At 39.9% G+C, this 26,024-nt stretch overlaps 1 protein-coding gene across 1 annotated transcript in view; it reads right to left on the reverse strand.

The window, feature by feature from the left end:
- ABCC12 (ATP binding cassette subfamily C member 12) overlaps positions 1-3,187 on the reverse strand; it is a 57,875-nt gene extending 54,688 nt beyond the window's left edge. Inside the window, 1 exon segment of the mRNA XM_057492742.1 lies at positions 3,075-3,187. Within this exon segment, the coding sequence (XP_057348725.1) occupies positions 3,075-3,187 (113 nt within the window).
- Positions 3,188-26,024: the final 22,837 nt, after the last annotated feature.

Below are 26,024 nucleotides of genomic sequence, written 5' to 3' on the forward strand. Positions count from 1 at the left end.
TAAAACAAATGAGATGCTTGGTGTTCCAGGACATTGGCGGTCATTGCCCAGAGTCCCTGGCTTAAGTTCTTAACTACAGTAATAACCACGGCCATGCACAGAACCCGTGACTCACACCCATTAGTCCTTCCAACAGTGGTGGGCTGGGACCAGCTCATATTAGCTTATAAAGCCAATTGTAAAATTTTGGGGCATTTTGCAAGTTAGCTGTTAAAACACAGCCAATATTAAATTACATAAACTTAAATAGGTTGCCTTGAAGACAAATGTAATAAGTACTGGAAACTTATCACTTCCTAATTATCTTACTAGGTTTTACCAGTATTTATGCTCTTTGGATTATACAAGGCTATCGTGTCTACATAGTGGAAATGCCATATAATAGAGTGCAACTTTGCATTCAGTGACATCACCATAAAAATCGGGAAAAATTTCAAACCAGGAAACTGTTTATAGCCAGCCAATTGTTAAACATTTACCAGTGTTTGAGCTCATGACCAGCCCATAGGAAAGAGGGCACCTGCTCCACTTATTACGAGGAAATGGAGACCCGGCAGCTGGGCACCAGAGGAGTCGGGCACAGGTGTGCTGCTCTCGGGAGGATGGGAAAGGCGCACGCAGCGCGGGCCGCAGCAGGGGCGAGGCCGCCCAAGCAGGCAGGAGCTGCAGGCAAACTTGTGGTTTATTGTAAGCACTGAATGGGTCAACACTATAAAGGGCTACACAACTACCAGCCAGCAGGAAAAGAAAGGATGAGGGGAGACGAAGGCAGGGGAGAGGAGAAAGGGAAAACGAGGAAGAAGAAATGGAGAGGAACGGGAGGAAAAGGAGGAGGGGGCAGGAGGAGGAGAAAGAGTGAGCAGAGGAAGAAAAGAAGAGAAGGAAAAAAGGAAGAGAAAATGAGGAAGGAGGAAAAGACCATGTTTTTTGCCCTTGAAAAATTACCCATCTAAAACAGAATAAAATCAGAGACGGAGTGTGATCTGCCAATTACTGAGTGCCTATTATGCTCCAGGCCCTGTGCAGGCTTTCTGTCTGTGGCAGATGCAGTCAAGACGCGGGGTTGCAGACTCTTGTCATAGCCCCTGATCTCAGCTGTGGAGAACACGTCGTGCAAGCTCACGCTCACGCTCACGCTGACAGTGTCCCGCCTCACTCGTGTGCTGTTCCTCTTTTCACCACCTGTCTCAGTGCCTCCTCAGGAGCATAAGTGCAGCCCAGAATTACCAGGGGATGGGGGTTAATACCCCCAGGGGGAATCCTCAACTACTGCATTGGTGGAGCCCATGTTTAAATGCCACCCCTTCCTTTGGGTAGAAAAAAGTACACTTTCTCAGGAAGACCTAGTGAAGTCTAGTCCCCATTCCTACAACAGTTATACTGATGGCACACCCCTTGTTGCCTCTCCCTGCCTCACTTTCCCTAAACCTTCCCTCCTGCTTCCCAGGACCAACCCCTAAATGAGCTGTCTGTAGCCAAGTTCTTGACTCAGGGTCTGCTTTAGGGAGAACCCAAACAAAGATAACATTAACAAGATACTCTGTGCCTGTCAAATAATAAAATTTCCTAAAAGGTGGCTTTTATGATAAAGGTATGCATTACCACATATGATCCTCTCAAAACAGTGAGATGGATAGTAGGATAATATTGTGACCCCATTTCATAAACAAGAAATATCAAGGCACAGAAAGTTCAGAGTACTTGCCCAAAGTCTTATAATTGTAATTGGTGGAGCAGTGGTTCAAACCCAGTGCGTGATGACTCCAAGGTCTCATCATTCTCTTAAGTGCTACCCCACATTGCCTCTCCACAAAGCAATCATAAACTGAGCCACAACCGTGGGTAGTTAGCACTTTTCTGACTGGGACTATTACAGTAGCTCATTCCCTTACCTTTCAACCTTCACCTCTCACCTTAGAGGGCTCAAAGATATATCATTGGTTCAGAGATTTTGGAAAGACAAGTGCTGTGTCACTTCCATGTGGCCTTCTGTGGCTCAGCAAACAGGACACAGGGCCCTTTCCATGTAGAAAAGGCAGCACTTTATAATAATATTGTTAATATAACAGTAATAATATGATGTAATGTAATGTTACAGTTAAACATGTGAGTTTGGCCATCAGACCACTTGTGTCCTTATCTTACAGTTCAAAACTGAACCAACTGTTTCTCCCCATCTGTATCCCAGTTCCTTGGAATATGACTTTATATTCTTGACCTCCTTCCATCAGGAGGTCTAGTATTTTTCTCCAAACCTTGAATCTGGGCTGACTTGTGACTTGCTTTGGCCAATAGAATTCAGTGAAAGAAATGGTGTGCCAGTCCTGAGCCAGGTCCCAAGAAGCCTTATATGCTGCAACTTATCCTCTTGGCAGTGTACTATATCACTGTGTGATCAAGCCCAGGCTAGCCTGCTGGAGATTAATAGCCTATGTGGCCACTTGCCCCCATTGCCCCAGTCAACAGCCAGCCAACCCTCAGAAACACAGCCTCCTTGCTGACCAGCACATGTGTAAGTAAGCCTGTTCAGGACCAGATCAATCACCCAGTTGAGCTTAGTCCAAGTTGCTGACCCACCCACAAAATTGTAAGCTAACTAAATGGTAGTTGTTTTAGGCTGCTAAGTGTTAGCACTATTTGTTACAAAGCAAAAGCTAACTAATGAACTTTGGGCAAGTTACTTAACCTCTCTGTGCCTCACTTTCTCACCCATCAGGTGACAATAATAAAAATACCTCCATAGTGGTTGTGAAGACTGAATGAGCAGATGTTTGTAAAGTACTTGGAAAGGTCCTGGCACTTTGAAACATTAGTATTGTCTCTTTCTCTCAGAGAGGACATTAGGAATCAAGAAGTGGTTGACAAGTAGATGGATGGATGGATGGATGGATGAATGGATGGATGGATGGATGGATGGATGAATGTATAGATGGATGGACAGAAGGAAAGACAAGAGGACAAGGATATAGAGCAACAGCATAGGGAGTATGGGCTGTGCCCACTCTCTTAATGGACTGGAAGCTATTCCTGGATGTTGTGCCCTGGTTCTCCCTCCAATCTTCCTCCCTACTTACCTTGCATAGGGTCTCACTAGGATCATGGTCTTCAGGCTGGGGTCATATCTGTCTACAAAGGATCTCCTCTGGCCTTGCTGGTCCAGATCTGGGTAGGGGCCTTCACCCACCATCCTGATGGCAGTCCAGAGCTCTGGGCTCTTGACCTAGAATACATTCACTCTGCAGCAGAGAAATGAGGAAGGTTCACTAATGGATATGGACAATCTGAAATGAGATTGGACAGCCCCTACTGCATCCAGAGCAGCTCCCTTATTCCAACCCCTTAGACCTGGTTTCATCAATTAGCTTCCACATTTAAGGGAGAAAGTGGTCAGAAGCCCCACCAGACCTCTCAACTCTATTCTGAGGCTTCCTCATTAGGAAGAACATTAGATTCTCCTTCTTTCCCATTTTCAGTTGACTGAGGACAGAAAAGCCTACTGTAGATTTTCTACTGGGATCCAGCCTGTGGCAAAGCCTGAGTCCCAGCCTGGCAAAAGACCTCCAAGAAGGTGGGTTTGCTATCTTAGTATGATTCAGGTAGTTTGTCACACACATTCCTTTTCCTTCCCAATTCTCTCAGATATCCAGGAGCCTGCACATCCACATTCCCCTGTCCCCATACTCAAGGGTGATAGAACTTCAAGGAGGCCACTCCTCAGGACCATGCACATCTGGACAGACTCCTATTCCTCCTTCCTACCTCTGTGACCATTGCCCCCAAAGAAAACCACAATCTAGGCAAAGAGGACACCTTTTGGAGTGCCTGTCCAGTCCACAAACCAACCATCCCATTCGCCAACCACCAGTGAATAGAGAACATTTCCTAAAGGTTTTCCTGGTCGTAGTTCCAGTCCTTTCCTGAGACCAAGCTCTGTTCTTGCTCCAGGGTTCCACGCCATGCCGCTCCCCATGTGCTGTGGATAAATTCTCCTTTTTTATGTAAACAATCTTGAGTTAGCTTCTGTCACTTGGAACCAGAGGCCTCATACTGTATATACATGGGGGTCCCAGTCTCATGAATTCTCTCAGGAACTTTTCATGGGTAGAAACATCAAATAAACCAATTCTACTCAAGGTTATAATGGCTTATGAATCCATGGCACGTCAGATGGCATGTCAGAATTGGAAGTATCCTTGGATGCAATCTTTAACAAGCTCTTCACTGTATAGAAGAGGCCTGAAGAGGGGAAGGGACTTACTTAAGAGTACATGTAGTGGTGACATGAGCATTGTAGCTGACTAAAAAAAATCTTTGTTAATGCTTTCCCTGTCCCCAACAGCAATTAGGAATCCATCCACAAGTAAAAATACCTTTCTGAAAGCTGTGGGGTCCAGAATCATATCCCAAGGGACCCAGGAGGAGTCCTGCCCACTCTCTACCAGGTAATAGGCACACAGACCTCAGTCCCACCTAAGGACCCTACAGTGGCCCATGAACTGGCTCTAGCCCTTCTTGGCCATGGTCCAGGAACCCCTGGAAAACACTGTCTTAGACCCACAAACAAGAGAACCTTTGAAGAAATTCAGATTTCCAGTGGACAAGTTCTGGTACACCACTGGGGCAAAAAATACAGTTTGGATGCATTGAAGATGGTAGGAGAAACAGTCTGACTTTACCCACATCACCCTTTCCCAAGACCACACAACTTTGGGCTTAGAGAAATCTCAGCCCATGATTTTTTCCACAGAGGAAAGTGAAAGTATGTGAGTGATCATCCAGCTTCCCTAGCTGTGCAGGATGCTGAAAAAGAAGACCATTTCTCTCTTACCACATCCATAGTACTAAACTGCAACTAAATGACAGGGGAAGGAAGATGCTGGAAGAGAGGCCAGTAGGACTCTCAAAGGGCATTAAAGGAATGTGAATCCTACTAACTGCATTACATTAAGAAGCCTGCCCATGAGCTACTGGGGATGCCTCACCCATAGATGCCCCAAAATGGCCCACAGGCGCCCCCAAACTCCACATGCCTCACCCACACACACATCCATCGTGTGGCCAACTCCCTGTGCATCTTTCTGATGGCAGAGTGAGAGGGAATTTTGACAGACAGCTAGTGAGAATGCACAGAAAGCAAGGCCAAATATATGGGCCAGAAGGGGACCAAGAACTTGAGCTTTAGTACCACCTTTGGGAAAACAACAGGGAGGCTGTCAGCACCCAGCCTGGTGTGTTGCAAGACTGGGAGAAAGCACACAAGCTTAAGAAATCTGTCACAAGACATAATAAGAAGCACAGTGAAGGTATATCCATAGGAAGTCTGAGAAAGCCTCAGAATCCCTGGAAAAACTTAACAAAAGAGATTTTCTTTCCCAACAGCACTTAGTAAAGGCTGGAGAAAGTTACTGCTATTTCAAATGTGAAGACAGCAACACAAAACTTCAAGGAACATGAAAAATCAATGAAACAGCACTAACAAAGGACAACAATAATCTCCTAGTAACTGATCTCAAATACATAAGGATATGCAATTAATCCAATTAAGAATTCAAAATAACTGTTTTAAGGAAACTCAGTGTGCTACAAGAAAACACAGAAAAACAATTTAACTAAATCAAGAAGACAATAACAACATGAAACTTTAACAAAAAGATAGGAAACATTAAAAAGAACCAAACAGAAATTCTGAAGCTGATGAATATAATGAAGGAAATTAAAAATACAATAAAGAATATCACCAGGAGAAAGAATCTGTAATTTAGAAGACAAGAACTTTGACATTATCTAGTCAGAGGAGAACAAAGAAAAAAGAAGGAAGAAAGTCTATATGATCTATGGAAAATGAGCAAAAGAAACAGTCTGAAAATTATTCAAGTTCCAGAAGAATGGAAGAAGGGAGCAAAAATCTTATTTAAGAAATAATGGCTGAGAACTTCCCAAATCTGGGTAGAGATTTATGTGTCCAAGTTCATAAAGTTTATATGTCACCAAACAAACTCAAAAGGAATCATCTCCAAGTCACATAAATAGAATTGTCAAAAGTCAAAGAAAGAATCTTTAAAACACCAAAAGAAAAGAAGCTTGTAACTTAAAAGAGAGCCCCAATAAGGCTGAGTGGATTTTTCAGCAAAAACTTTGCAGGCCAGGAGACAGTGAGATGATGTATTCAAAGAGCCAAAAGAAATAAACTGCCAACCAAGAATGCTGTATCTGGCAAAGTTATCCTTCAGGAGTGAAAGAGAGATAAAGACTTTTCCAGACACAAAAAAAAAGCTAAGGAAGTTCATGACCACTAGATCTGCCTTAGAAGAAATACTGAAAGTGTTCTTCAAGCTGAAATTAAAGGACCCTGATTAGTAACATGAAAACATATGAAAATGTACAACACATTATAAAGGTAAATATATAGTCAAGTTTAGAATCCTCTAATACCATAATATGGTAGTGTGCTAAACACTAAATTTTAGTATAAAGATTAAAGAGCAAGAGTATTAAAAATGATTATACCTACAATAATTTGCTAATGAACACACAATAGAAAAAGAAGCAAATTGGGACATCAAAAATGTAAATGGGTAGAGTTTTTGTAGGCAAAGTTATTATCATCATAATATAGGCTGTTTTTGTTTTGTAATCACAAAACAAAAACCTACAGTAGATTCATTAAAGATACAGAGAAGGGAATCAAAACATACCACCACAGGAAATCATCAATTCACTAAGGAAGGCAGAAAGATAGGAATAAAGAAACAAGGGAACTATAAAATAACCAGAAAACTTGCCTATCAATAACTGCTCTAAAAAAAAAATAAATAATAATAATAATAATAATAATAATAATAATAATAATAACTGCTCTAAATGTAAACAGATTAAATTTTCCATGCTGTTTTTTTAAAGAGACCCAATTCTATGTTGCCCACAAGAGACTTACTTCAGCTTTAAGGATATACAAAGGCTTAAAATGAAGGGATGGATAAAAATATTCCATGTAAGTAGAAACCAAAAGAAAGCAGTGATAGCTATAGAATACCAGACAAAAAAGAGTTTAAGCCAAAAACTGTAACAACTAATAAAGAAGGTTATTACATGATGAATGATAAAGAGGTTGATTCATCAAGAAGATATAACATATCTGTATTTGCTATATTATGTATTGGATGGATGTATTTATTGGATGTATATATATGTATATATGTGTATATATATATATATATATATATATATATTTACAATATTGGATGGGTACATATATATATATATCTCCATCCAGTATAAAAGCTCTCAAATGTATTAATCAAATACTAACAGATCTTCAGGAAGTAACATAAACAGTATAATAATAATCAAGGACTTCAATACCCAACTTCCAACATTAGGTCATCCAGACAGAAAACCAATAAGGAAACATTACACTTGAACTATACTTTAAACCAAAAGGACCTAACAGACATATATAGAACATTCCATCCAACAGTAGTAGAATACACATTCTTCTCAAGGGCACATGGAACATTCTCCAGGATAGATCATGATAGGTCACAAAACAAGTCTTAGGAAATTAAAGAGGATTAAAATTATACCAACTATCTTTTCTGACCACAATGATATGAAACTGGAAATCAATAACAGAAGGAAAGCAGGAAAGTTCACAAATATGTTGAAGTTAAACAACATACTTCTGAACAACCAATGTGTCAAATGAAAAAAATCAAAAGGGAAATTCAAAAAATCTTAGGACGAATGTAAATGGAAATGTAATATACCAAAGATTATGGAATACAGCAAAAGCAGTTCTAATGGGGAAGTTTAGTAATAAATGCCTACATTAAGAAAAAAGAAAGATCTCAAATAAACAACTTTATACATCAAGAACTACAGAAAAGAACTAAGCCCAAAGTTAGCAGAAGGAAGGAAATAACAAAGATCAGAACAGAAACAAGTGAAATAGGGACCAGAAAAACAATAGAAAAGATCAAGAGCTGTTTTTTTAAAGATAAACAAAATTGACAAACCTTTGGTTAGACTAAGGAAAACAAAGACAGAACTCAAATAAAATCAGAAATGAAAAGTAGGCATTACAACTGATACCACAGAAATACAAAGGATCATAAGAAACTGGTATAATAATTACACATCAACAAACTGGATAACCAAGAAGAAATAATGGATAAATTCCTAGAACAATAAAACCTACCAAGACTGAATCATGAAGAAACAGAAAATCAAACAGACCAATTATGAGTAAGAAGAATCAAAAATCAAAAATCTCCCAACAAAGAAAAAAACAGAATGAGATATTTTCCCTAGTGAATTCTACCTGACATTTAAAGAATAATTCATGCTAATCCTTCTCAAGCTCTTCCAAGAAATTGAACAGAAGGAAGTACTCCTAAACTTTTATGAGACCAGCATTACTCTGATACCAAAGCCATATAAGGATACTACAAGAAAAGAAAACTATAGGCCAGTATCCCTGATGAATATAGAAACAAATATTCTCAACAAAATATTAAACTGAATTCAACAGCACATTAAAAGGATCACATGCCATGATCAGGTGGAATTTATTACTGAGATGCAAGGATGGTTCAACACACATAAATCAACAATTCTATTAATACCACATTAATAGAATTAAAGATAAAAATCATATGATGATCCTTACAGATGCAGAAAAAGCATTTGACAAATTCCAACATTCATTCATTATAAAAACTCTCAAAAAATTGGGTATGGAAGGAATATGCCTCAAAATAATAAAAAGGTATGCATGACTCCTGATATCATATTCAATAATGATGGTTAAAAGCTTTTTATCCAAGATCAGGAGCAAGACAAGGATGCCTACTTTCACCACTTTCATTCAGCATAGTACTGGAAGTCCTAGCCAGAGCAATTAGGCAAGAAAAGGAAATAAATGCATCCAAATTAGAAAGGAAGAGGTAAAATTGTCTCTGTTTGCAGATGATATGATTTTATACATGAAAAATCCTAAACACTCCAACAAAAATAACTGTTGGAACTAGTCAACAAATTCAGCAAAATTGCAGGATAAAAAATCAACGTACAGAAATCAGTTTTTTTCTATATACTAACAACAAAATACCTGAAAAAGAAAGCAATCCCATTCACAATAGTATTGGAAAAAATAAGATAATTACAAATAAATTTAACCAAGGAAGTGAAAGATCTCTACACTGAAATGTATGAGACAGGAAGGAAAGAAATTGAAGAAGACACAAAGGGAAAGATACCTGCTGTTGATGGATAAGAAAAATTAATATCATTAAGATATTCATAGTACCTCAAGCTACCTTTAGATTCAATGTACTTCCTATCAAAATTTCAATAACATTTTTCACAGAAATAGAAAAGACAATTCTAAACTATGTACGAAACCACAAAAGACCCTGAATAGCCAAAGCAAACCTTAGGAAGAAACAAAGCTGGAGGCATGACACTTCCAGACTTCAAACTATACTACACAGCTATAATAATCAAAGCTGTATAGTATTGGCATAAATGTGGACATATAGACCAATTGAACAGAATTGAGATCCAAGAAATACACTCTTGCATATACAGTCAACTAATATTTGACAAGGAAGCCAAGAATACACAATGAGGAAAGGATAGTCTCTTCAAAAAATGGTGTTGGGGAAACAAGATAATCACATGTAGAAGAATAAAATTGTACACCACTTAAACAAATCAACTGGATGGAGTAAGGACATAAGCATGGGAACTGAAACCATAAAACTCCTAGAAGAAAACATAGGGAAAAGCTCCTTGACATTGATCCTGGCAATATTTTTTTGAATATGGCACCAAAAGCACAAGCAAAATAAAAAGTAAAAATAATTAAGTGGAACTGCACCAAACAAAAGTTTCTGCACAAGAAAATAATCAACAAAGTGAAAAGGTAGCCTGTGGAAAGGGAGAAAATATTTTCAAATCATATATCTGATAGGGGGTTAATATCCAAAATATTTAAGGAACTCATAACTCAACAGCAAAACAAAACAAAATCCAATCAAAAAATGGTCAGAGGAACTAAATAGACACTTTTCCAAAGACAACATATAAATGACCAAAATGTATATGAAAGGGTGCTCAATATTACTAATTATCAAGGAAATGCAAATCAAACCCACAAGGAGCAATGTACAGCATGGTGATTGCAGTTAATAATATTGTATTGCACATTTGGAAGTTGCTAAGAAAGTACATCTGAAAAGTTCTCATCACAAGAAAAAAAATTTTGTAACTATGTATGGTGACAGATGTTAACTAGGCTTATTGTGCTGATCATTTCAAAATGTATACAATTGTTGAGTCATTATGTTGTACTTCTGAAACTATTATAATGTTATATGTCAATTATACCTCAATTTAAAAAACACACACACAAAGAAATATCACCTCACAACTGTTAGAATGGATCCATCAAAGAAACAAGAAAAATAAGTGCTGGTGAAGATGTGGAGAAAAGGAAACCCTTGTGCACTGTTGGTGGGAAAGTAAATTGGTGCAGCCACGATGGAAAACAGTATGCAGGTTCCTCAAAAAATTAAAAATAGAACTACCATATGATACAGTAATTCCAGTTGTGGTTATTGATTCAAAGGAAATGAAATCAGGATCTTGAAGAGAATCTGCATCCCCATGTTCACTTCAGAATCATTCACAATAGCCAAGTTTTGGAAACAAACTCTGTGTCCATACATGGATGAATGGGTAAAGAAGATGTGGTACATATACACAATGGAATATTATTCAGCCTTGAGAAAGAAAGAAATCCTGCCATTGGCAGCAACATGGATGGACCCTGAGGCATTATGTTAAGTGGAGTAAGTCAAACAAAGAAAAAATTGTACAATATCACTTATATATGGAATCTATAAAAGCCAAACTCATAGAAACAGAGAGTAAAATGGTAATTGTCAGAGGCTGGGGGGTGGAGAAATGAGATGTTGGTCAAAAGATACAGGCTTCCAGTTATAAGATGAATAAGTTCTGGGGATCTAATGTACATTATGATGATTTTATTTAATTCTACTATATTACATACTTGAAAGTTACTGAGACAGCAGATGTTATTCTCATTATAATCAGGAGATGGAGGTGTTAACTAGTGCTACTGTGGTAAAATCAACACATTGTACTTCTTAAAATTACGCGATGTTATATGTCCACTGTATCTCAATAAAACTGGTGGGGGGTTGTATATGAAAATGAGTGGCACTATCTCATCTGAGGAGGTCTAGATAGAAGTTAAAGTGATGTACCTCTCTTCTCCAATAATCCTGAAAAATCTCCAAAAACTAGTAAAATCCCTTAAGTTACAATAAACACTCCTCTAAATAATATATTTTTTCTTACAATAGAATTTGAAATTTAAAATATCGTTACCTCAGAAAGACAGATCCCTCACAGTAGAAACTGGAGCATTATAGACAACTAGAAGGGGTAAATTTTTTTTTGTATCATCAGTCTGCAATTACATGAGGAACATTATGTTTACTAGACTCCCCGCTTCACCAAGTACCCCCACAAACCCCATTACACTCACTATCCATCAGCCTAGTAAGATGCTGTAGAAACACTACTTGTCTTCTGTGTGTTGCACAGCCCTACCCATACCTCCCCCCACATTGTACATGCTAATCGTAATGCCCCCTTTCTTCCCCCCGCCTTATCCCTCCCTTACCACCCATCCTCCCCAGTCCCTTTCCCTTTGGTAACTGTTAGTCCATTCTCGGGTTCTGTGACTCTGCTGCTGTTTTGCTCTTTCAGTTTTTTCTTTACTCTTATACTCCACATATAAGTGAAATCATTTGGTACTTGTCTTTCTCTGCCTGGCTTATTTCACAGAGCATAATACCCTCTAGCTCCATTCACATTGTTGCAAATGGTAGGATTTGTTTTCTTCTTATGGCTGAGTAATATTCCATTGTGTATATGTACCACATTTTCTTTATCCATTCATACTGATAGACACTTAGGTTGCTTCCATTTCTTGGCTATTGTAAATAGTGCTGTGATAAACATAGGGGTGCATCTGTCTTTTTCAAACTGGGATCCTGTATTCTTAGGGTAAATTCCTAGAAGTAGAATTCCTGGGTCAAATGGTATCTCTATTTTGAGCTTTTTGAGGAAACTCCATACTGCTTTCCACAATGGTTGAACTAATTTACATTCCCACCAGCAGTGTAGGAAGGTTCCCCTTTCTCCACAAACTTGTCAACATTTGTTGTTGTTTGTCTTTTGGATGGTGGCAATACTTACTGGTGTGAGGTGATATCTCACTGTGGTTTTAATTTGCATTTCTCTGATGACTAGCGATGTGGAGCATCTTTTCATGTGTCTGTTGGCCATCTGAATTTTTTCTTTGGAGAACTTTCTGTTCAGCTCCTCTGCCCATTTTTTAATTAGATTATTTGCTTTTTGTTTGTTGAGGTGAGTGAGCTCTTTATATATTTTGGATGTCAACCCTTTATCAGATCTGTAATTTATGAATATGTTCTCCCATACTGTAGGATGCCTTTTTGTTCTTTTGATGGTGTCCTTTGTTGTACAGAAGCTTTTCGGCTTGATATAGTCCCACTTGTTCATTTTTGCTTTGCTTTCCTTTGCCCAGGGAGATATGTTCATGAAGAAGTTGCTCGTGTTTATGTGCAAGATATTTTTGCCTATGTTTTTTCTTAGAGTTTTATGGTTTCATGACTTACATTCAGATCTTTGATCCATTTCAAATTTACTTTTGTGTATGGGGTTAGTCAATGGTCCAGTTTCATTCTCTTATATGTAGCTGTACAGTTCTGCCAACACCAACTGTTGAAGAGGCTGTCATTTCCCCATTGTATGTCCATGGCTCCTTTATCGTATATTAATTGACCATATATCTTTGGATTAATGTCCATTTGCAGTCTATATTCTATTCCACTGGTCTGTGGATCTGTTCTTGTGCCAGTACCAAATTGTCTTGATTACTGTGGCTTTGTAATAGAGCTTGAAGTTGGGGAGATCCCCCCGACTTTATTTTTCCTTCTCAGGATTTCTTTGGCTATTCGAGATCTATGGTGGTTCCATATGAATTTTAGAACTATTTGTTCCAGTTGGTTGAAGAATGCTGTTGGTAATTTGATAGGGATTGCATTGAATCTGTAGATTGCTTTGGGCATGATGGCCATTTTGACGATATTCATTCTTCCTAGCCAAGAGCATGGGATCAGTTTCCATTTGTTAGTGTCCTCTTTAATTTCTCTTAAGAGTGTCTTGTAGTTTTCAGGATATAGGTCTTTCACTTCCTTGGTTAGATTTATTCCTAGGTATTTTATTCTTTTTGATGCAATTGTGAATGGAATTGTTTTCCTGATTTCTCTTTCTGTTAGTTCATTGTTAGTATATAGGAAAGCAACAGATTTCTGTGTATTAATTTTGTATCCTGCAACTTTGCTGAATTCAGATATTAGTTCTAGTAGTTTTGGAGTGTAGTCTTTAGTTTTTTTATGTACAATATCATGTCATCTGCAAATAGTGACAGTTTGACTTCTTCTTTACCAATCTGGATTCCTTGTATTTCTTTGTTTTGTCTAATTGCCATGGCTAGGACCTCCAGTACTATGTTGAATAACAGTGGGGAGAGTGTGCATCCCTGTCTTGCTACCGATCTTAGAGGAAAAGCTTTCAGCTTCTCACTGTTCAGTATGATGTTGGCTGTGAGTTTATCATAGATGGCCTTTATTATGTTGAGGTACCTGCCCTCTATACCCATTTTGTTGAGAGTTTTTATCATGAATGGATGTTGAATTTTGTTGAATGCTTGTTCAGCATCTATGGAGATGATCATGTGGTTTTTGTCCTTCTTTTTGTCTATGTGGTGGATGATGTTGATGGAATTTCGAATGTTGTACCATCCTTGCATCCCTGAGATGAATCCCACTTGGTCATGGTGTATGTTTCTCTTGATGTATTTTTGAATTTGGTTTGCTAATATTCTGTTGAGTATTTTTGCAACTACATTCATCAGGAATATTGGTATGTAATTTTCATTTTTGATGGGTCTTTGCCTGGTTTTGGTATTAGGGTGATGCTGGCTTCGTAGAATAAGTTTGGGAGTATTCCCTCCTCTTCTATTTTTTGGAAAACTTTAAGGAGAATGGGTATTATGTCTTCTCTGTATGTCTGATAAAATTCTACAGTAAATACATCTGGCCCGGGGGTTTTGCTCTTGGGTAGTTTTTTGATTACCGATTCAATTTCATTGCTGGTAATTGGTCTGTTTAGATTTTCTATTTCTTCCTTGGTCAGTCTTGGAGGGTTGTATTTTTCTAGGAAGTTGTCCATTTCTTCTAGGTTTTCCAGCTTGTTAGCGTATAGGTTTTCATACTATTCTCTAATAATTCTTTGTATTTCTGTGGGGTTCGTCATGATTTTTCCTTTCTCATTTCTGATTCTGTTGATGTGTGTTGATTCTCTTTTTCTCTTAATATGTCTGGCTAGAGGCTTATGTATTTTGTCTATTTTCTCAAAGAAGCAGCTGTTGGTTTCATTGATGTTTTCTATTGTTTTATTCTTCTCAATGTTATTTGTTTCTTCTCTGATCTTTATTCTGTCCCTCCTTCTGCTGACTTTAGGCCTCATTTGTTCTTCTTTTTCCAATTTCCACAATTATGACTTTAGACTATTCATTTGGGATTGTTCTTCCTTCTTTACATAGGCCTGGATTCCTGTATACTTTCCTCTTTGAACTGCTTTCGCTGCGTCCCAAGGAAGTTTGGCTTTGTGCTGTTGTTGTCATTTGTCTCCATATATTGCTTGATCTCTATTTTAATTTGGTTGTTCATCCATCGATTATTTAGGAGCATATTGTTAAGCCTCCATGTGTTTGTGAGCCTTTTTGCTTTCTTTGTACAATTTCTTTCTAGTTTTGTCCCTTTTTAATCTCAGAAGTTGGTTGGTGGAATTTCAATCTTTTTTAATTTACTGAGGCTCTTTTTGTGGCGTAGTATGTGGTCTATTCTGGAGAATGTTCTGTGTGCACTTGAGAAGAATGTGTATCCTGCTGCTTTTGGGTGTAGAGTTCTGTAGATGTCTGTTAGGTCCATCTGCTCTACTGTGTTATTCAGTGCTTCCGTGTCCTTACTTATTTTCTGTCTGGTGGACCTGTCCTTTGGAGTGAGTGGTGTGTTGAAGTCTCCTAGAATGAATGCATTGCATTCTATTTCCTCGTTTAATTCTGTTAGTATTTGTTTCACATATGTTGGTGCTCCTGTATTGGGTGCATAGATATTTATAATGGTTATATCCTCTTGTTGGACTGACCCCTTTATCATTAGGTAATGTCCTTCTTTATCTCTTGTTACTTTCTTTGTTTTGAAGTCTATTTTGTCTGATACTAGTACTGTAACACCTGCTTTTTTCTCCCTGTTGTTTTCATGAAATCTCTTTTTCCATCTCTTGATTTTAGTCTGTGTATGTCTTCAGGTTTGAGGTGAGTCTCTTGTAAGCAGCATATAGATTGGTCTTGTTTTTTTATCCATTTTATTATTCTGTGTCTTTTGATTGGAGCATTCAGTCCATTTACATTTAGAGTGATTATTGAAAGATACATACTTATTGCCATTGCAGGCTTTAGATTCGTGGTTACCAAAGGTTCAAGGTTAGTTTCTTTACTATCTAACTATCTAGTTTAACTCACTTATTAAGCTATTGTAAACACAGTCTGATGATTCTTTATTTCTCTCCCTTATTATTCCTCCTCCTCCATTCTTTATATGTTAGGTGTTTTATTCTGTGCTCTTTTGTGTTTCCTTTGACTGCTTTTGTGGGTAGTTGATTTTATTTTTTGCCTTTAGTTAGTATTTGGTTGGCCTGCTTTCTTTGCTGTGATTTTATTTTCTCTGGTGGCATCTATTTAGTCTTAGGAGTGCTTCCATCTAGAGCAGTCCCTCTAAAATACCCTGTAGAGGTGGTTTGTGGGAGGCAAATTCCCTTAACTTTTGCTTGTCTGGGAATTGTTTAATCTCTCATTCATATTTAAATGATAATCATGCTGGATACAGTATCCTTGGTTCAAGGCCCTTCTGTTTCATTGCATTTAATATATCATGCCATTCTCTTCTGGCCTGTAGGGTTTCTGTCGAGAAGTCTGTTGATAGCCTGATGGGTTTTCCTTTGTAGGTGACCTTTTTCCTCTCTCTAGCTGCCTTTAATATTCTGTCCTTGTCCTTGATCTTTGCCATTTTAATATTATGTGTTTTGCTGTTTTCCTCCTTGGGTCCCTTCTGTTGGGAGTTCTGTGGGCTTCTGTGGTCTTAGAGACTATTTCCTCCCCCAGTTTGGGGACGTTTTCAGCAATTATTTCTTCAAATACACTGTATATCCCTTTTTCTTTCTCTTCTTCTTCTGGTACCCCTATAATGCAGATATTGCTCCATTTGGATTGATCACACAGTTCTCTTAATATTCTTTCATTCCTGGAGATCCTTTTATCTTGCTCTGCCTCAGCTTCTCTGTGTTCCTGTTCTCTGATTTCTATTCCATTAATGGCCTCTTGCACCTCATCCAGTCTGCTCTTAAGTCCTTCCAGCGATTGTTTTATTTCTATATTCTCCCTCCCAATTAGCTCTTGCATATTTCTCTGCATCTCCATCAGCATGGTTATGACCTTTATTTTGAATTCTTTTTCAGGAAGATTGATTAACTCTATCTCCCCAGACTCCTTCTAGGGGGTTGTCTGGGTTATTCTTGTCTGGATCAAATTCTTCTGCCTTTTCATGGTGGTAGAGATAGTCATTGGCAGTTGGCTAGGTGTCAGCTGGTAGAACAAAGTCCTTTCTTGCTTGCTGGCCACCTTCCTCTTCTGCGAGAATGGCAACCCCTAGTGGCTTGTGCTGTGCAGCTGCATGCCAACAGGGCCTCTGAGTCTGGCGCAGGTGGCTGCAGACGAGGCTCTGGGTGGTTGCTCTGGGCACGGCCACTCTCAGGCTACTCCTGTGCTATGGTGAGGCCATGCTAGAGGGGGAATGGATGGGGGCCTCAGAGCTGTGCTGCCTCCCAGAGGGTTAGGGCACCCAGAGTTCCCCAGGGTTTCCAGCTGCTGTGCTGTGTGTGCCAGGATGCTTCTGTCAAGCTGTGAGGCCCCTGTCCCTTTAAGACTTTAAAAAAGCACTTGCTTTTCTTTTGTCCCAGGGGCACTGGGTGCAGGGACCCCCTTGCAGGTTTTACTCTTCCATTTCCCTAATATCCAGCACACCATGCACTGTGTGTCTGCGCTCCCAGCGCAGATGACTAGGGCTGGGTGTTTAGCAGTCCTGGGCTCCCTCTCCCTCCCCACTCTGATTCCTTTCCTCCCGCCATGGAGCTGGGGTGTGCGGGGCGCTCAAGTCCCGCCGGGCTGCGGCTCATATCTTACCCCCTTCGTGAGGTGCTGAGTTCTCGCAGATGTAGATGTAGCCTGGCTGTTGTACTTTATTCCCTCGTCTCTCTTTTAGGAATAGTTGTATTTGTTGTATTTTCAAAAATATATACGGTTTTGGGAGGAGATTTCTGCTGCTCTTCTCACACCGCCATCTTGGCTCCTCCCTGGAGGCCAGTACATGTTTTATAGGAAGTAATTTGCTCAAAGTTTCTTCAGTCACTAGGCTAATGAGTACTAATGACATGAATACCAGGCACTGAGCTCTACATTCCTGACTCAATGAGAAAATTAGAAGTTACTAAACAGGGACTCCCTAAACTTCTCCACACCATACTCCACACCATACTCCACACCATACTCCACAATCTACCCTCCATTTGCACCACCTAACTCTGTGTTCTAGCCATGCTGCATAACTTAATGCTCCCTGAAGAAGTTAACCAATTGCTCCTGCCTCTGGGTCTTTGTATTCACCACTGCTACAACCTGAAACAATCTAAGATCCCTTGCTTTACCTGATTAGCTCCTGTTCAGCCTTTGAGGCTCAGTTCAGACATGTCCTCCTCGGGAAAACTTCCTACTTATTTATCCATTTCCCCAAACAGACTATGGGCTCCACATCTGTCATGTTCATAGCTGTATTTCCAACACCTAGTATAGTTCCTGGTACATAGTTGATGTTTAATATAGTTTTGTTGAATGAAGGAATAAATGAATGTATAATGATGGTGATGAGACAACTCTGAGACACAACTCCTCTCCCCAGAAAAAGAGAAATCAGCACACAATAACACACATAAAAATGTAAACTAAGCATAGTGTTATCCCTAGAAAAAAACACTACAAGAAAATAAGACTTAAAACTAAGAAGTCAATCAAAGAAATAAAATGGAGCACTAAGTAGTAGGTTAACCCAAAAAATACAGGCAAAGATCAACAAAGGAATAAAAACAGAAGGATAAATAAAAGACAAGGAGCAAGCTGAAAGACTTAAACCTAACTACATCAATAATTACATTAAATATAAAGGGACTAAAAGGAATAAAAAGGTAACTTAATAGTAGAGAATCCCAACAAACATTAACTCAATTAGGTAACCAAGGTCAACATCAACAGTGACAAGACATGTTAACTAAAAGACACAATTTTTAAAACATTAAAAAAAATTTTTTTATCTTTAAAGATTAAAAGGAGAAGCAACATGCCAATATAAATGTGTCTCATTTAACTACAAAAGAATTGTTATGCAGAATTTACAAAGAGTGTGCAGTACATCAATAACAAAAGGGCAAACAACCAACTAGAATGGTGGGAAAAGGCATAAATAGGCAACTCACAGATGAGAATAAATACAAAAAAAAAATATTTGATCTATGAGTATCAGGGAAGCATGAAATGAAACAACCATCACCACAAAAGCTATTTCTCATTCTTCAGATAGGTAATATTATGAAGTCTGAAAATTGTAAATCTTCATTTATGTACAAAGCACATCAGCTCTTTAATCCCACTGATGGGTTTTAAAGCAATTTGGCATTATCTAGTCAAGTTGAAGATTGTTTTGCTAACATAGCCAGCAGTTCTCCTGAACAAATTCAGCATGTTCAAGAAGTCAGTACGGAGTGGCCGCAAATTTTGACTGCTCTCTTCCATCATCCTCACAGGTTCTCCCAACCTTTGCTAGCCTTTCATCTCTCAAACTCACTGATGTCAATACTGAAGTTAATGTAGAAAAAACACAAGAAAACCACAGAGGATAGAATCTCATGCACAAGTATTTTTGGTCTGTCTGTAGAAATATGTGTAGCAGCTCTGTTTGTAACATCTTATATATCCATCAACAGGAAAACAGATGAATTGTACAATATGATACAGTATGTTACTCTTCAACAGTAAAAATTAATGAACTAACTTTACCCATCCACCTATGCAAATATCACACACGATAATTTGAGATGAAAATAAACAAGTTGAAGAAAATATATACACTCCGACAACCATTTGTGTAAAGTTCACACACTTGCAAAACAATATATTCATTTACTGACAAATATATTTGTAGTAAAATTTCACTTCTCCAAATAGCCCTGACTCCTTTCTCCAGAGAATGGCATCAGAAACCAAGGTCTGGGCACTAGGTGTATTCTTCGCTACTGGGATATTGTTGCTTCTAGGTCCTTTCAGTTGACAGAGCAGGAAATGTATGCATGTATATTAACCAGTATAGACAGACATATCTATAAATCTAAAAATGACCTGTATCTATTTTAATCTAAACATGAGTTCCTACTGCTTCTCCTACTGTAATTCATCACTGTAATCATCATAACTAGCCTCCTCCCCTTGCTTATCTGTAAACTCCCACCCCAAAAGTGAGAAACCTGGCTTGAAGCATTTATTTAATTCAATTCCAGTATACGTATGCAGCAGTATCAGGACTTTCATCATATAGCTAGCCCTGTGAGAAATAACTTCATCAACTAGAATACAGTGCCTCCAAAAGTACAGTACAATATGAAAAATGGAAAAAAGCTTAACTTTACTGTGGAGATGCTCATAAACATTATCTCAACCAGGTGACATCAAGGTCAACACCAACAGCGATAAGTCACATTGACGGTATGAGTCCTTGATATGATGTATATTATGTCATATGAGACATATGACATGAATGAGAAGGGCATTTTACCTCTGTGGTATTCCTCCCCAAAACCTGTAACCCCAGCCTAACCAGATACATCCCAATTAAGCAGTATTGTACAAAATACTGGACAAGAACTCCTCAAACTGTCAGGGTCACAAAAAACAAAGTCTGAGATATTCTCATAGCCAAGAGGAGCCTAAGGAGACACAATGACTAAATGTAACGTGGCAGCCTGGAGGAATGCTGGGACAGAAAGGGACATTAGGTGAACACTAAGGAAAGCTAAATAAACTATACATATTACTTAATAATGATGTATCAATATCAGAACACATACGCCACACTAATGTAGGATGTTAATAATAGGGGGAACCCTCTGTTCTATTTTCACAATTTTTTTATAAACCTAAAGCAGTCCTTAGATATAAAGTCTGCTTTTTAAAAATGAATGAAAAGGTAAATACCCATTTCAAGATCATGGTTACCTCTGAGAGGGAGAGAAATGAGACCTAAAAGTTACACAGGGATTGCCCAATGAAATTACAGTATTTAGTTATAATGTGAAAGAATGTAAACCCTGGAACTGCTGTCTGCACTCAGTGTCCCTGAGTAATGCAGACCACCTGAGCTACCAGGTCTGAGGAAGGAGAGATCAGTATGGTCTGGAAGGATGATGGGGTTAGGGAAGACTTCTTCCAGCAAGTGAGACAAAAGCTGGGTGTTTGGGAGAGAAGGTGAGATTGAGAGAAATCCAGGTGAGATGCTCAGCTGAGTTTGCGTGTGAGGCACCTTCACAGTGAGGCTCTACTAAGGGAACCATGCACTGCATGCTTGGGCAAGAAAGTCAAGAGCAACAAGAATGGCAACAGCAGTGAAGGGCTTCAGATCTGCCCTTATGTATGTAGCCAGCAGCTGCTGGACCCTGCAAGGGCCCAGCCCTGGGCAAAAGTCCCCCTGAAGAGCCTTCCCCACAAGACCTGCATTTGTCTGTTTACCAGAAAGCCCTTTGCAGCTTCCTCTACCCAAAGTACCATGCCCTGGATTTTCTGGATTTGCTGCAGGAAGACACTGCAGGGCTGCTGGCTGCTGCTGGGATGCTCAGACTAAGTGATTGGTACACATGGCGGTTGACAGTGTAGCACAGAGAAGACAAGTAGTGACTCTGTGGCATCTTACTACACTGATGGACAGTGACTTCATTCGGGGTTAGGGGGGACTTGATAATATGGGTGAATGTAGAGTAACCACAATGTTTTTCATGTGAAACCTTCATAAGAGTGTATATCAGTGATATCTTAATAAAAAATAAATAAATAAATAGTAAAACCTTGTGAGTTAAAAAAAAGAAAAGTAAAGAAAATGCTGGCCTCTCAGTTTTTTGGATGGGTTCTGACTCCTGGAATAAATGCAATCCAGCCCTGGCCAGAGAGGCAAGGTAAGGGGAATCTGGACATGGGCATAGCCTTGCATGCAGTCTTTCCATCACATTCCCCTCCTCTCTTTTACTGCCACACATGGGTCATAAAAAGCCAAGCCTGGACCCTAACCACTGCCTGAGGCTTCCTGCTCCCTCTGGGTCACTCACCTGCCTTCAGTGTCCTGAGGGCTGCACAGAAGGTTAGTCTGAACAAAGCCAAGGTAGGAAAGCAGATTAGCTGATAAAAAGGAAAGAGTTCACTCCAAGTTCTGAAACCCAACTGAAATTATTTTGGGGAGACAGAATCACAGAACACGCAAATTAGAAGAACCCAAGAAGACATCAGACATGACAAACTCAGAGTCTCCAGTGAGAATTTCCTTCTGGCCAATCAGACCATAATTCAACAAGCTTTGGCAATAGACCCACACTTCTCAAGACAGCTCTCTTGCAGTATTTCTGCAAACAATGGATAACCTGAATCTAGTCATAGGGAAATATTGGACAAACCCAAAGGAACATTCTAGAAAACCACTTGTCTGTGCTCCAAAAATGTTGGTATCATGAAAGACAAAGGGCAGGAAACATTACAGACTAAAGACAACTAAAGGCACAAGAGAGCTAAAAGCAATGCACAATCCTGCACTGGATCCTGGACCAGGCAAAACAATGTGGAAATTTGAATATGGACAGTAGGTTATGTAATAATATTATATCAACATAAAGTTTTCTGATTTTGATAACTGTACAATTTGATAATAATATTGATAATTAAAGCTATGTAAGAAAAGTCTTTATCCTTAGGAAATACATACTGAAGTATTTAGAGATATGCAAGCAAAATATCTGCCATTTATTCTCAAATGTGTCAGAAAAATAATAATTATGCACAGTGAGAGAATGTTAAAGCAAATGTGGCAAAATGTTAATTTGCAGATTGGAGTGAAGGGTAGTTAGGATTTCTTAGGGTTATTCTTGTTACTTTCATGTAAATTTGAAGTCATTTCAGAATAAGAAGTTAAACTCGGTTTTAAAGAAATAGCCCTAAAGGGGATGAACTGTTTTCTTTCTGTGAAACTGGCGGTGATTCTCTGCAACAGCTGCTATGCGCTCAGCTGCCATACAGACTAGGTCTATGCCAGCTTCCTGTGCCCTCAGATACGTGAGGGCTGTTGTGTCCCTCTGCTCACCTTTAGCAACCCATTTCAATTTCTCCCTTGTCCAGGCTAAACCAGCCCAGTCCCTCCAGTCCTGATCCTCCTTCTGAGAGCGTGGGCTCCGCGGCCTGTGAAGAGTCCTTACCTATGACTTTGGTTATTTTCCTTACTTTTCTAGTGGCAAAGAGTCCTGGCAGGAAGCTGTCATCAGCTTGTCTTAAGGGTTTCAGCCTCCAAGATGCCAAACACAGAGACCAGGCTGCCCTGGCCAGGCTCAGGTAATCAGGGTACATAGGAAATTGGTACCTGGAGGTAATTTCCTTGAGCGCTCCACAGGGAATGCAGTTATGATTACCTAAGCTTGGAAGCACTGCAGCTGGAATGGCACTTTGCTAAATTTGGCAGCCCGTGGGGAAAAGGAGACTTTAAATCAGGAAGTCTACTTTGGCTAACGTCTCTATCCCTGTCTGTCATGCCATCCTCTGCCAGGAGCAAGGAGCTGCCTGGAGCGGCAAATCTGCTTGCTGGCAGTCAGGGCGGGGGTGGAGTGGTGGTGAGAGCTGGAAGAGTGAGGGCCTGACAGGCCAGGGCCCCCACAGCCACCAGGACTATGTTCCTGGCATGCCTTTTTTCTACTCAGAGCATCTGTGGGTTGGTAGGAAATTGCAAAAATGTCCCTGGAGTATCCCTCTGCTTGCTGGCAGGGTGCTCCTAACCTGACCTCAAAAGACCTGACAAGCCAGGAGCAGGAAGTCCTCTGTTTAGAGCAGAAGACACAGACTGGTAGATTATGGATCACATAAAACTTGCAGGTGCATTTTATTTGGCCTGCACGATTTTATAATTGCTTTAAGTCAAATTAGGAGATATCATATTAAAATAAAAAAGACTTCTAGCTTGTGTTAAAGAGTCAGGAGCTCTGTATGCTCATGTGGCTACCATCAGTTCACGCTGAGCAGCAGCAACCCATTTTTGCCAGGGTGTACATGCTTTAGTTTGCCACAGTCCTCACCACTCCTTATTGCCCTGACTTTCTGGGTCTCTGGAAAACTTAGCACCTATTATCACATTTGCACTGCTGTTACCCTTACAGTAGAATCATTTTTTCCTATACTTGTTTCTCTCTGACAACAAAGGGCAAAATATATCTAGAGGACATTTCAAGAAGAAATATTTTCCACACCTACCCTCTTTGCTCAATTATGCTCTGCTTCTACCTCTCAAACCCAGAAAATTAACAAGTAACAATATTTTGTTTGAGAATTGAATTCTCAGTTTTCTTAAGTGCCATTTGGAAGTCCTTCCTTAGGACTCTTCTACAAACACTTTCAATCACAAAATCCTTCCCAGGTAAGGGATTACGGCCCCAATTCTTTTTAATAAATTCATTCTTAATTTAAAGCCATCAAAATTGCCAATATCTGATGGTCTCATGCCCTCCCTCCAGGCCCTGACCAGCCCCCAAGCTCAGAGGAGAAGCTGTCTGTCTACACCAGCTGTTCCCAGTAGTCATGTGGTGGACCCTCCCAGGAGAAGGACCTGTGAGTGAGGTGGGGGTTGGAGTTGGAGAGGGAAGCACATGCAGGTGAGGAGTCCAAAAGCCTGGGGGTACCGAAGGGGGCGGAGGAGTTTTGCTCACAGCCTCTCATCTCCAGAGGGCCTCAAATGGTACTGTGATGGGCTCTCCAGATGCGGTCACACTTTCCATTACAGAGATGTTCTGGCAAGATTGAAGGAAGAAGAGAACTCCTGTTTTAGACATAATAGTGTACCATAAATTCAAGCTTTCTGAAAAATAAATCCTGTGATTAAATTGTAAATAGTACAGTGTGTGTGTGTGAGAGAGAGAGAGAAAGACTTCATTTATTCAGTGTAGGTTTTTGTATATCACAGATTTGAAAATCCTGTCTTGGCATTTCTACTTTTTCTCTTACAATACAAGGGAGATCCAAAAATGGAAGTTCTCCAGGCCTTCCTTAGGCTCTGGAAGGCGCTGGGTCCCTGCCTTATCCCGTGGGCACCACAGCCTGTCCTGGGATGAGAGACAAGGGCCCAGACTAACTGGAAGCTGATTGCTGCAGAGAGGAGCTTTATCTGGGCAGGAAATGCTAGTACCCTGAGGATGATGGAAAGGAGGAAGGGTCAGAAGCCCTGGGGTTCAGAGGTGGTGCCTGCGTCTCCTTCTTGCCAAGGACCTTAGATCCAACTTCCTTTGTGCTACCTGCTTGGAGCCCTCCTCCCCAACTGCCCCATTCAACTGCCACTCCCACCACACCTGCAAAGGGAACTTTGGGGGACCAACATTCCCTCTACCCACATTAAAGGGCTCTATCCCCTCCCAATATGGACCTGTGGTACAGTCTGATTCCTTCAGTGACATTCAAAGCTGGTACAGTGTGCTTGCACAGCCACCCCCTCTGAGCCTGTCACATCACAGCTTTGCATAAAAGAAGGAGAAAGTCTCCCCTCCAAGCTGGAGGCTTTCCATGACCTGCTTGGGGCAAGGCTGAGACCTGTAGCTAAGTCCCCTGCGTTCCAGGAGGCATGTATTTCCCATGTTCCCTCAAAGGTGAAAACTCTGAGGTCTGCAGAAAGAAGGGGAACCCAATCTTCAAAACACAGAAAATCATATTCATTCATTCCCTATTCATTTAACCAAAAACTAAAAGGCAATTCAAGCCCTTCTTTTTTTCTTGAATTAAATGAAAGGTAAGTCCAGGGCTGGCACCAACAGCTACCTCTTGCATATACGAGTTTCTTATTTATCTCACTTTAAGCTTGGCAAACCTTGAAGAACAGGTCTTTTCCAATTCTTTTTAAGTGCCTGGCTATGGTGCCTTGCTCAGAGTTGGCTGAAGGATTCCACAGTAGCCAGTGGATGGTTGGGAGTAAAAGCTCTAAATTCAGAAATAACAAATTCATTTCTAAGATTTTTGTCCACTTGATTTCATTAATAGCTGATTCATTTTTAAGAATTTGGACACCTTAGAAGACCTCCTGACTGGCGTGAATTGTATGATAAATTTTACTATAGTATTTCAAGCTTGCCCAACCCTCTTTCTACTCTTATCTGGTCAATTCCTCCCCCTGCTGGCTGTTTCTGGATCCTCCAAGTTCTGCAGATGTATCTCACTGAGGAGGCTCCCCAACCCAAGCCAATACTTTTCCTGCCCAACAGGGAGGTAGGAAATGGGGAGGATCTCCTGACCGTGGCAGTGTAGGAAGCCAAGTCCTTTGAGAACGGTTCCCTGGCTTGGGGTGGGCTGGCTGGCAGACTTTCTTTATGCAAGTCTGAGGCGTCCCCTTTTGCTTGCCTCCATTCCTTTCTTCATAAATGCAAATCACTGCTAATAATATCACTTGACATTTGTAGGGACC

Source organism: Manis pentadactyla, chromosome 15, assembly GCF_030020395.1.
Source record: "Manis pentadactyla isolate mManPen7 chromosome 15, mManPen7.hap1, whole genome shotgun sequence".
NCBI classification, from domain to species: domain Eukaryota; kingdom Metazoa; phylum Chordata; class Mammalia; order Pholidota; family Manidae; genus Manis; species Manis pentadactyla.